Genomic DNA, 12,222 nt, shown 5'->3' on the forward strand with positions numbered 1-12,222 from the left:
TGTTATAATAATAGCTAGATTTATATAGCAATTTCGCCCTAAGGTACAAAGTGCTGCTATTATTACCCCCAGCTTTAGCTCAAACTTCCACTTCTTCCCCCGACGCTCATTGCATTCCATGAAGTAAATCTGCCAGGTACCCATTCACCTCACCTGGGTCGAGTCCAGCACAGTGGGGAAAAAGTTCTTGCAATAGGAAACCAGGCCAAGGCTAGGATTCCAAATTGCGACCCTGTGACTGAAAGGCGAGAGTTAGTACCACTAGGCCACGATGTTCCTCGACAGTAAATATTGCTTTTGGCGACAAAAACAGCAACTATTACTGATTCATGGTGTTTCTGATTATAGTAGTAAGCCGATAAGGGAATATCTTAAGTTATAATCAATTCTCTAGCGATAAATTTACCTCTGCTAGTGGGTTCCCTCCAAGAGAAGTACAACGAAGGAGCAGCACGTCCCCCGTTTTAACAATGGTACCTGCCGAGTACCCTGAGATGACAGGCGCTGATGGTGGAACTATGAACATGATTGGGAAAGGAAACATGGGATGTGGTAATAAATGTTAATTCAAAATATAGAGAGCATACATCTGCCGCAATAGCAATCAAGATAAACAGAGGAAATTGCAACATATAAACAAGGTATGAAATGGATGAATAAATAGAATTTTGACTTCGACAAAATGATCGATAATTATAAGAAAATTACAGATGTCTTGTGCATAACTCAATGGTATTCAATACGTACATTACTGCATTTATGTACCCTACATGTTGTACATGTGTAAACAAAAGAAAATACATTACAACAACCAATAAAAAAATACCAATGGCCAGTGACAGAGGAGAGTGATAAATGGACAAGTCTATAATAGAAATCATTTTGTACATGTTTACCCGTCACTTTTCTACATTTTTCCTTCCCAAATGAAATTCTCAATCCAAGATCATTTCAGCACATAAAGAGATAAATCAAAATAAATCATTTCTCCTGCATACAGGTGGTTGTACATAATATTATGGAACTGCAAAATTAAAAATAAAGTTTCTGTTTTCTGTTCTGTTCTGTTTTCTGTTTTATGGTAACTCCAGCAGGAACTCGGCAGGACAGCGTTTTGCTAGTAAACGCCAAGCTGGTATATAACCAATTACCTAGGAAACATTTTACATCTAGGTTAATCAGTCGTATTGACTGACCTTTACAGATGACAGATATTACTCTTGGGCCTTCAAAGTGGAGACAATGGCAGAGTGGGGATCTGAACTCACAACCTTGCGATTATGAGTCCAATGCTCTAACCACTAGACCACACACCTCGTGTTGTCCAGTGGTTAGACTTTTTTTATTACTTACATCGTACATCGAGGGTGACGTAGGTCAAGAGAGGAGATGCAAGAGCTCCGTGAGACACCTTACAGGCATAGGTTACACCGTTATCCTCTTTCTCTGGGTTTAGTGTTAGGGTGCTGACTGCATTCACTCTCTTACCTAATGAGAAATCATAATCAAGTGTAAGCATTGTGTAGAGGTGTTAAATGGGTGTCAAGTAGGTGTCGGATTGTGAGCATTATGTATTGAATGGGTGATATCTATATCAGAACATGGTAGCTAAAATGTACATTTCATCCTGCTGTCATTTAGGTGTTAACAAGGTGTTACTGCACAATTATTCTGGCATTACACCTGATTAAATGTAAATAAATATAGTTGCAGTAAACACTGATTACATGAGAAAGTGTGTAAAATCATAGTTCCTTCAGAGTGTAACCTTGGTGTTACTTCAGTTTCACCTTTAACACCACTTCCCGAGCATACTGACCAGTAGGATCCCCGGCTGGTGTCGACACCACCTCTGGGTTCCCATACGCCAGATCGTCCCCTCCCTTGAGCCAGGTGATGACCGGTGCTGGCTTGCCATTGTTGGCTCTGCATGGTAGAGTGACCGTTGCAGGGGGTTGAATAGTGATGCTTGACCCGTTGGCCTGATTATCAATGACTGGAGGGTCGGGTGGTACTGAACAGGAAACAAATGAAAAAAGATCATTCTCATCATTTTCACCACCACCACCATCATCACTGTCATCAACACCACCATCACTACTATCAGTATCAACATCTTCATCATCTTCATCATCATCATCACGACCACTACCATCGTCAAAATCATAATCAGCACCACCACTTCCATCATCAAAATCACCTTCACCACCACCACCATCATCATCACAGCCACAGTCATCATCATTACTATCATCACCAACACCGCCATTGCTACTTTCATGATGATCATCATCATCACCACCATCACCCGCATCATCACCATTATCATCACTACCATACTTAAAATCATCATCATCATAATCATTATCAACTGTAATCATCCCAGTTGCCATAATACCTCAAATCAAATTTATACTGCAATAATATCATTTTTTTTAATGCTGAATTTATTAAATGATAAAAGCATTCTTACATAGGACAATAACAGCAGCAGGTTCTGATCTTAGATTCTGATGTGTAGCATCAGTTGCAGTCACATGACATCGATATTCAGCATCATCACTAATATCAGCTCTCTGAATTTCTAAGTTACCCTCTCTTGTAGCATCCCCTAAATCAAAGAAAATAAATAAAAAAAATTTTTTTAACACAATAAATGCTGTTTTCCCATAAATACCTTCTTTGTAGGTTTGCATGGTAGAGTTTCGCTGATGTGGCTTATGGTACACCATGTGGAGTGTTATAAAACATTGGATAGGAGAAAAAATAAATGGATAGGCGAGAAAGTGGAAGTTTGAGAGTCTTGAGTGTAGTCCAGAAAAGGACTGTAAACCAGAAGAGATTGATGAGTTGGTGGAGTTTATAAGGTGGAGAAGGTTTACGTGTAGTGTGGGAAAGGAAATACAGGCAGAAAAATTGAAATGGAAAGATGAGATACATGTAGGATGAAAAGAGGAAATTAGATAAGGACTGTAAACCAGATGAGATGAGCAGAATATGGCTTGAGTAGGGATGGTTTGAGTAGTAGCAGGATGAAGTGAAGAGATGTTACAAGCTATATTCTGCTCAAGACCTCACTCACTTTCAAGAAAAGAATACCTCTAATTTCTTGTTTTCCTCCTTTCTCGTCTTTCCATTTCAAGTTTTTCCTGTTGTCATCCTTTCTCGTCTTTCCATTTCAAGTTTTTCCTGTTGTCATCCTTTCTCGTCTTTCCATTTCAAGTTTTTCCTGTTTTCATCCTGTCTTGTCTCTCCATTTCAATTTTTTTGCCTGTATTTCCTTCCCTTCTTCATATTACACATGGTAAATCGCAAACCTTTTCCAAGAAATATTTTTCTTATACTTGAAGGAAGTGAAGGCTGAATAAAAAAAGTATTAATCTATTATTTTGTATCATGTTTGTGACTTGTACCATGTTATCAAAGTAAATACAGAGATAAATTCACGAAATCAATCAATCTCATTTCGGATATTGCTATGGTCTTGGCACTGGTGGCGTTGCTATACATGTACTGTATGTGTATTTGTAATAGACTGCTATATAGTTTATAGCATTGTAGTAGATTTTGTTCGTCTAGGGCGGGGGGGTCTTTTACAGTTGTTAAATATTGTTGCTGTGTTTGGCATATTCCATATACCAAGTACATTCAGGCAAGGAGAAATTAATAAAGTCCTAATGAACATACGATATTGCTATAAACTGGATCTTGAGATGATTCACAAATCATCATTGTTTCTTATTTATTAACTTCCAATGTTTAAAAAAGTTTAAACAATAAAACGAAAACCAAATGAAATTATCAGTCTGAATGCCTAAGCTGGTCTGATCAGGAGGCGGTTTGAAACCGCCTCGATCACAAGAATCCCCGTTAAATTACGAGAACTTTTTAAGGCTAAAAAATACCCGTTAATTATTCCTGCATTCAGACCGCCCTGAAACACATCCTTCGGGATAAGTTCCCGAAGTTACGAGCATGCGCAGTGTGGTCTGATAAGCAGGCAAGGTGGGAGATTCAAAATCACGAGCCCAGCAGCCACCCACGCCGCCGCGCCCAACGACACGCTGGGATAAAAGTTTCCGTAATTTGCTTTCACATTGCCAAAATACCTGCGACCTTGGAAAAATCCCCACGAAAGTTCTCGTAATTTCGCCAAGTACCTACTATTTAGCGGGTATTTTCTTTCGGGGAGATTACGCGTAGTTTGCTTTCACATTACCAAAATACCTGGTATTTTCTGATCGGGGTAAATTTCCCGATCAGAGAATACCTGGAACTGGCGAACTTCGAGGCGGTCTGAAAACACCTAGGGTTAAAGATGGCATTGTACTTTTTTTAAGATAAAAAGAACAAAAGTCATGTAGGGCCTACCTCTCAAAATAAATCTAGATCTCCTTGTCCAAATATTTATTCAAATTACAAAACATGCCATTGTTTTGTTGTAGAAATCAAACAAAACAAATTTATCAAAACAGAAATGATACTAGGCTACATGTACGGATGTCATGAAGAAATGGACAATAAATTTCTCTTTTCTTTATTTCACACTTTTCCCATTCTTATTTCCTTAAATTTTTATTGTTCAATCAAACAAAATAAATTTATCAAAACAGAAATGATAAGTAGGCTACATGTAAGGTTTTTATGAAGAAATGGACTAAATAAATTTCTCTTTTCTTTATTTCACACTTTTCCTATCCTTAAATTTTTATCATTCACTTGTTTTTCCTTAGATCTGAAACAAAGCCAATTCATCAAAACAAAACTGATAGAATAGGGGAGGGGTGATTGTCATGATCTAGGCAATGAAAATGTAGACTGGATAAAAAATTGTGTCTTTCTCTCTTTTGTCACTCTTCCTATCCTTCATTTAGTTTTCCTGATCAATTGTCTTCCTAGAGTAGTTTATATTAAAGACTGCAATTTTAATTTGTAAATTTGATGCTCACTACGATAAAAGTCAATATCTAAATGACCAAATCTTCATCCAAGTGTAATAATAGGCCATACTGTGCATTAAAAATGAAACGAACAAAGGGTTTAGAATCGAGACTATTCAGAGTTTCCTTGGCGTTCCATTAGGATTAAAAAGCAAGGCTACAAGGTCAGAGTTCATGGAGGTCGGGAGAAGTTCAATTCCCATTAAATCAATTAAAACTCATCTAACCTTGATATCAGGTCTAAGCTATATTACTGTACATGTACACTGGGCCAAAACAATCTATAGCAGGAAAATGAACAAATATTCTCTATAGATTTTCATCTAATTCCATACACATGTACTTGTATTGAGCCCGGAGTGTTGCAGAACAGTTTTGCTTATAATGCTTTTATCAGCTGAAATACTGGAATAAACTCAATTGTGACTTTTCTCATTCCTCAAAACAAATTTGAACATAATGGGATTAATATAATTTGAATCAAACATTTTAATAGTCCTATGATTCTGCTTTTATTTTAAAATATATCTTAAAATTTTGAGACATATTTACATTTTCTTCGAATTTAATATTTTGAATACAGACAAATACGTTTTTAATATCTCTCTAGAAACACTTAGAGTGGTGCACTATGTTTGTTTATGTCTATTTTTTTTTACCGTGAGTCGTAAACGAACATAGAGAAGGGCCTACATGTATATGACAGCCTAAACAGAAAAAGCAATTTTGTGATGAAACCATTGAATAACAATAAAGGTGAGTAAAACAACTTGTGTCATTGTGTGAGAAATATGTTTGAAGATTTAAGACATGCAGTATAGTGAGCATTATCATCTTGTAGTCTATAAATTGAAATTAATTCCAGTACACTTATTGTAGAGCCTACATGAAGGAGTCAAATTTTGGAGAAATGGTCATATTTCCAAGAGGTCTTTAAAGACCCAAATCTATGCCTGTTTTGATGACCTCTAAAGTAATTTTAAAGCAGGGGCAGAGGAGTGAAGAGAGATTTAAATTTGTTTCTCTGCTGGGTTTGGGGTGAGCCAGGAGTAAGCCATATTTGAAGAAGAAATCTCATCTAGATCGGCTTTCATGTGGTGAAGGATATATGCACGCAGTACAGGATTCTAAAATTGACCCATAAATGAGGGGGTGTGGTGGGGTGGAGTGGAGTGGGTGGGTAGGGGAGGGAGGTAAGGTGACAAGAGGCCAAGTCCAGAGAGAGTTCTAATACATCTCTAGATTTCAATTTTTCTTAAAGTCTTAAGGAAAAATAATGAGATGAAGAGGATGAGGCGTAGTTCTTACAGGAAAATGAGGGGAAAAAATGTAATAAGACAATTCGGGCAAGCAGTTCCTCCTTTATATACTTGAACTCTACAAACATTTTTTTATAATTTGCTTGCCAGAGGGCAAGCTATAACATCAAAACAATTTAGAGGCCTGATAAAGAATAAATATAGTATAATAATAATAAATAAATAATAAATAATAAGAATAAATATTCCCCAGTAAATGTGGTACTTGTCTCCAAAAAAAGCCTAATAATTAATTTACCTTTCACTGTATATCTGTCATATCCTGGTAGTGATCTGTCCGATCCAAGCAAAGTATCATCTTTGGACCAGATAATACGACCTTGAAGATTGTCCACGGCACATTGAAGGGTCACGTCTTGCCCCTCCACAACTTCAGTGTCCACCGGCGTGGTCGCAAAGCTCTGCTGGCCGTGGACTGCATAGTGATTAGTGAAATACATAAACGATCAGAAAAATAAGTATTGTTAAAAACAAATGAAAAGTAACATCTAGGCCTATAACTTTCTTGTTCAAAAAATAAATGAATCAAACAGAAAGACATGTACTGCAGAAGGAAAAAGTACATGGGGCTCTGGGAGATATCGTTCCCAAAATGCTCAAAAGACCTCTGGAAAATCCTCATTCCTTAAAAATCACTACAATGTCTTATAAATCCAATGTCGCAGATTAACACCCCGAAAAAAAAATAATTTTTTGCCTGATTCACTAAATATTAAAAATATAAACTTAAATTTCTCAGAAAGCAAATATATATTTATAAAAATAGAGTAACACTGCAAGCTGAATTTCCAAAATCTTAAGAAACCACCTGCTGGCAGGACCTTTAAACCTGTTTATTCCACCTGACAAATGGACCCTCTTTCTCTTGACTCTGTTCAACCTCATATTTCTCTGCCACATTAATTTCTCAAGAGACTGTGGAAAGGGTATGACCTCAAGATAATAGGTGCCTTTAGGTTGCCCCACCCCCTTTGGTTTCAGACGTGGGCCCAGTCCAGACCTGTAGCTTTTATATCACCAAAGTACATCGTATCGCTGTTGGGATGGCAATTTTCTTGAACATTTATTTAAAAATTGTTGAAGGGGAAGTAAACCCTGACAAAAAAGTTTGTTTTATAGGCACCAGAAAAAACATCTTGGTTAAGGTATAGCCTCTAGTCTCTACTGTACAATGCAGGGTAATAGTTGTAGAATTTGTAAAGTTTTGAATGTGGGACATCTTGTGAGCTGCTATTTTTCAATGGTTCGTTATTGGGTTAGGGTTGGTTAAAAAGATAAAGCCTAGGCCCATTTCTTACAGAAGTGGGTATGAGATAATGGCATTTTAATAGTATTATAGTAATGAACTGAAAATATTCTTATGATAAAAATATTGGTTTATACACATACATGTAGAGCACACTGTATAAAGGAGCACCTTGAGCCCCTAGCAAGGTGGATATGTGCGCTATACAAATCCTATATTATCATTATTATTATTACACTAACAAAATAACAGTCATGCAAATTTACATGTGGCCTACAAGTACTGTAGATGCATGCTCTCTCCAAAAATGGTCAGTTGTCAGTACATGCATGAAAATAACCCCACCAAAAAAAAGATAACAACTATCTGTCTATCTTTCTTGCCAATAAATAAGTAAAGGAACTTGCCAATAAAAATATGACAATATTAGGCTTATACCCTTTTCATAAACCTATCCTCCAATTAGCCGCCTAAGAGTAATGCGGATAATTCAACAAAAATTGCGTTCATAAACTCCGAAAATAAGCCGCATTATTTTTACGACCGCCCGTCCTGAAAAAGGCGGATAATCGCCATGACAACTGGACACGCCCCCTCCGATGCGGTTGTGTTGGAAAAGGGTGACCTTGTGACCGCACCATGGCAATTATCCGCATAATTTGGAAATGCGTTCATAAACTCAAAATCTTGTCCCGATGCTGCTATTATGCGGATAATAGCAGCATCAGAGTAATGCGGATAACTCTTGTCCTCCTCCAATTTTACGACCAAATTATGCTGCTATTAGCCGCCTAATTCATTTTAATGGGGTTTATGAAATGGGTGTTAAAGAAACATGTGAACACTCTCCAATAATCCAATTCTGAGTCTGACCTCATGGATAATTTGGAAAGCTTTTGCAAATTCCACCCATGAAATCAAACACCAAATCCAAATGCCTCGGGGGTCGACACAGGTCGCACCTTTGCACCAATTTACTGAAATTGTAACAAAAGTGTGACAACAGAATTACGCTGAAAAATTATCCCAAGCGCAAACACCCGCAGACATTTTGGTTCACCGCTGAATGGAAAATCTTTGTAAAGTTAAACACCTCCATTGTGTGAGAGAATTGGGGGTCTTAAAGTGCACCTTTCAGGTATTTGATTGAATGGCATTATGAAAGTCAAAGTCAAGGATAATGGCTTGTACAAGTAGATATAGTGATTGTGGTTTTGTCATAATAGTTTATGTATTCCCTATTGTATGATTTAAGGAGCATCAATGCATTACGGGCGGAGTAATGGTTGAAATGATGTAACTAGGTTTCAATAAACGCAGAAATATATTAACTTTTAGAGAAATATCGCCAAATAAAGATTTAAAAATATTTCATTCTGCTTGTGAAATTATGACATCACTGGCAGGCAGCTATCCTAAAGTGAAGTACAAAATCCATAAAAAAAATATTTTTCAAAGGTTTTTGTGAATAAATGTGTCTGATGATGTATAGTTGTGTACACATTCTTTTTTTTTCTTTCAGTTTATGAAGGTAATCCATGTTTTGGGTGTTCATTTTTTTTCTACCCAATAATCATGCACTTTTCAACAATACACCAATAGTCTGCAGGCACAGACCCTGATTGAAACTACTGCATCTTCTTGGCATAAGACTAGCACAAATTACAACTTGTTACAATTTCTGCAGATCTATGTCAAATCATGGACTTTACAGGTTACTTTATTCAGACCGCTTTCCTATATGTAGTGAGGTACGATATTTCTTTTCAATGTTTAATAGTCAATTATCACAGCAAAATATCACTGATAACACAATATATTGCAGTCTAAAATATTTTACGTTTGCTATGAGTACCTACATGTACATCAATTCTGTGAGAGTAGGGAAGGGGGAAATTATGAAGGTAGGCCTAATTTTGCCAATTCTTCCACAGCCAACTCGTCCACTTACCATATGGTCTACCTTCATAGTTACTTCATGGACAATTTTGGTCAAATGACCTTTCATTTCTTTCATCATGATAGGCAGATTTCAAAGCAAGATATTACGTAAGCTTGCCTTACATAGCAGGATGAAGAAATTGAATAGACCAGGTGACTAGAATAGCACACAAATGAACACTTAATGAAGGCATTTGTTGCATTCCTACTTTGAATGCAAATCTTAGCATGTTGCACAATGTACCAGTCGTTCGTGGAAGCATTGTTCTTTTTTGTGGATATAAATGAAAACGACAATTCAAAAGAATATATGAATAATCAAGACATCAAAGTTGGTGCTTATCTCATTAGATTTTAAAGCACCATGTCATTTTAGTACAAATGACCTTCTTCTGATCATGCGTAGAATCTTTTGATCATGCGCAGAAAGGAACTACGAACTGGCTTATAGTCTCGTCCTTCAACATTTCCTCTAACAACCATTTGGTCCAATATAGCTCTTCACTTTTAGAGTTTACCAACTTTTACAAAGTTATGTGTTGGTTTAAATACAGAGCAGTATTTGTGGTCAATAAATGGTGATTTCACAAAATTGACAAAAAGGTCATATCATGTTACCACAAAAGATTATTATACTATTATTGAATATTCAAGATTTCTTCAATATCGCATAATTTTGATAAATAAATATTGAAATCTTGACCCCCCTCTCAAATTTCCTTGAATAGCTATAAACTTTTCAGCGCATGGTAAGGAGTCGGCCTACATATAATTCCAAGAAGGTCCCTTATACTTGATTTAGTTCACTTCTACCAAGGTAGACTGTAGCTGTCAAATTCCTACTGAGGAGCAATGTAATATAAAATACCCTTGAGGCCAAGGCTAGAGGGTAAATAACAGGCAGCCATATTGGTTTTCATGGAAATGCTGAAAAAATGGGACTTCAGAATTGCCTATTGGAAAAGGGGGAAATTGCAAATAATACTCTAAATAATGGAAGGAACAGAAGTTTCAGTACATTGTAGAGATGAAATAATCCATAGAATCAAATGAAAATTCGACTCTAAACTGCAAACAAAAATAACCCTTGTATATGGAAAAGGAGACACTTTGGCCCAAATTCACAAAGGATAAATTTTGAAAACCCACGGTTGAGTCCATGGTTTATGCAAATGTCCTGTATAAATTACACTTATTTTACCACGTACAAAATGTCCAATGCTGATGCACGCTGTTGTCACAGTGCGCCAAATTGACGCCTGCTGCCGTGGTTATCCACGCTATTTTATTCATGAGTCCACTGTTTTGAATTAATGAGTCCACTCTTCAAACAGTGGACTCATTAACAAAATACATGTAGCGTATCTAACCATTGGTGACAGGTGTCAATTTGGTGCACTGTGACAAAAGCACACAGCAGCATTAAGCGTTATGTACATATATACAGGAAATATGCACAAACCATGGATTCAACCATGGGTTTTTCAAAACCACCTTTGTAAATTTGGTCCTTTATTTCCTAGATTATCAAAATGCAACACGGGAGTGAGATGAAAGAGACATGGAAAACTATCACTAACAAATTGAGCTTAAGAATTATTGAAAAGCATTGAAATGGAGAAATAAAGAGTACAAGATAAAGATAGAGAGCATAGAGGTTGTTGCAATACAAATGTAGGCTGATACATATACCTCCATTGAGACAAGGAAACCCTGTTTTGTGTATTGCTTTTGATCAATAATTGTCAAAAAATATATATGAATTCATTGATTTGTACATTCATTTCTATTCATTCATGAATTCATTCAATCACTTCTTCATCTAAATTCATTTATTCATCCATACATCCACTTATTCATTCAGTCATTAATAAATACTTGGTTATTCGTTAATTTATCTACTGGAATATAAAGAGTACAAAGATTAAGCATTTTTCCTGTTTTTCATCGATACCCCAATGAAAAAAATATTACAGTTATAAAAAAAAATTTCACAATCATAGACATACATGAAACATTATTATAACTAGGTTATGCTTTATAGTGAAACAAATAATACCTTTTTACAAAAGCAAAAAAGTTGAAAATAGATAAACTGTCTACATCATCAAAATAGAAAATACATTTAAATGGAAAATAAAAACTGCATGATTTATTCATTGGTAACAGACACTCAAATGAAAGTAATTTAAGAAACAAGTGGAATGCCTCTGGCCGTCTCACCTGCATCACGCGGTTCAATATAGCAGCAGTGCTGACTTTGAAAACTACTCTAACTCGCACAAGATGTTCAGTGATACATGGTTACTCTTATGTCCTCTTTTTATGAACTAGACCAATAAACTTACAGAGATATGATGGTTATTCAACAAAAAACCCCAACATGGCCAAAGTTCATTGACCTTACATGACCTTTGACCTTGATCATGTGACCTGAAACTCGAACAGGATGTTCAGTGATACTTTATTACTCTATGTACAAGTTTCATGAATCAGATCCATAAACTTTCAAAGTTATGATGGTAATTCAACAGATACACCCAATTCGGCTAAAGTTCATTGACCTTTGACCTTGGACATGTGACCTGAAACACGCACAGGATGTTCAGTGATACTTGATTACTCTAATGTCCAAGTTTAATGTACTAGACCAATAAACTTTCAAAGTTATGATGGTAATTCAACAGATACCCCCGATTCGGCCAAAGTTCATTGACCCTAAATGACCTTTGACCTTAATCATGAGACCTGAAACTTGCACAAAATGTTCAGTGAT

General features: G+C 36.3%; 1 protein-coding gene across 1 annotated transcript in view; it reads right to left on the reverse strand.

The window, feature by feature from the left end:
• Positions 1-12,222, reverse strand: part of LOC121420398 (nephrin-like) — a 42,813-nt gene that overhangs the window by 23,639 nt on the left and 6,952 nt on the right. The window contains exons 3-7 of the mRNA XM_041615011.1: positions 6,498-6,674; positions 2,474-2,611; positions 1,820-2,014; positions 1,354-1,488; positions 407-516 (exon numbers count right to left, since the gene is read on the reverse strand). Coding sequence (XP_041470945.1) covers positions 407-516; positions 1,354-1,488; positions 1,820-2,014; positions 2,474-2,611; positions 6,498-6,674 — 755 coding nt within the window. The remainder of the gene's footprint in view (positions 1-406; positions 517-1,353; positions 1,489-1,819; positions 2,015-2,473; positions 2,612-6,497; positions 6,675-12,222) is intronic.

Source organism: Lytechinus variegatus, chromosome 8 (genome assembly GCF_018143015.1).
Source record: "Lytechinus variegatus isolate NC3 chromosome 8, Lvar_3.0, whole genome shotgun sequence".
In the NCBI taxonomy this organism is placed as follows: domain Eukaryota; kingdom Metazoa; phylum Echinodermata; class Echinoidea; order Temnopleuroida; family Toxopneustidae; genus Lytechinus; species Lytechinus variegatus.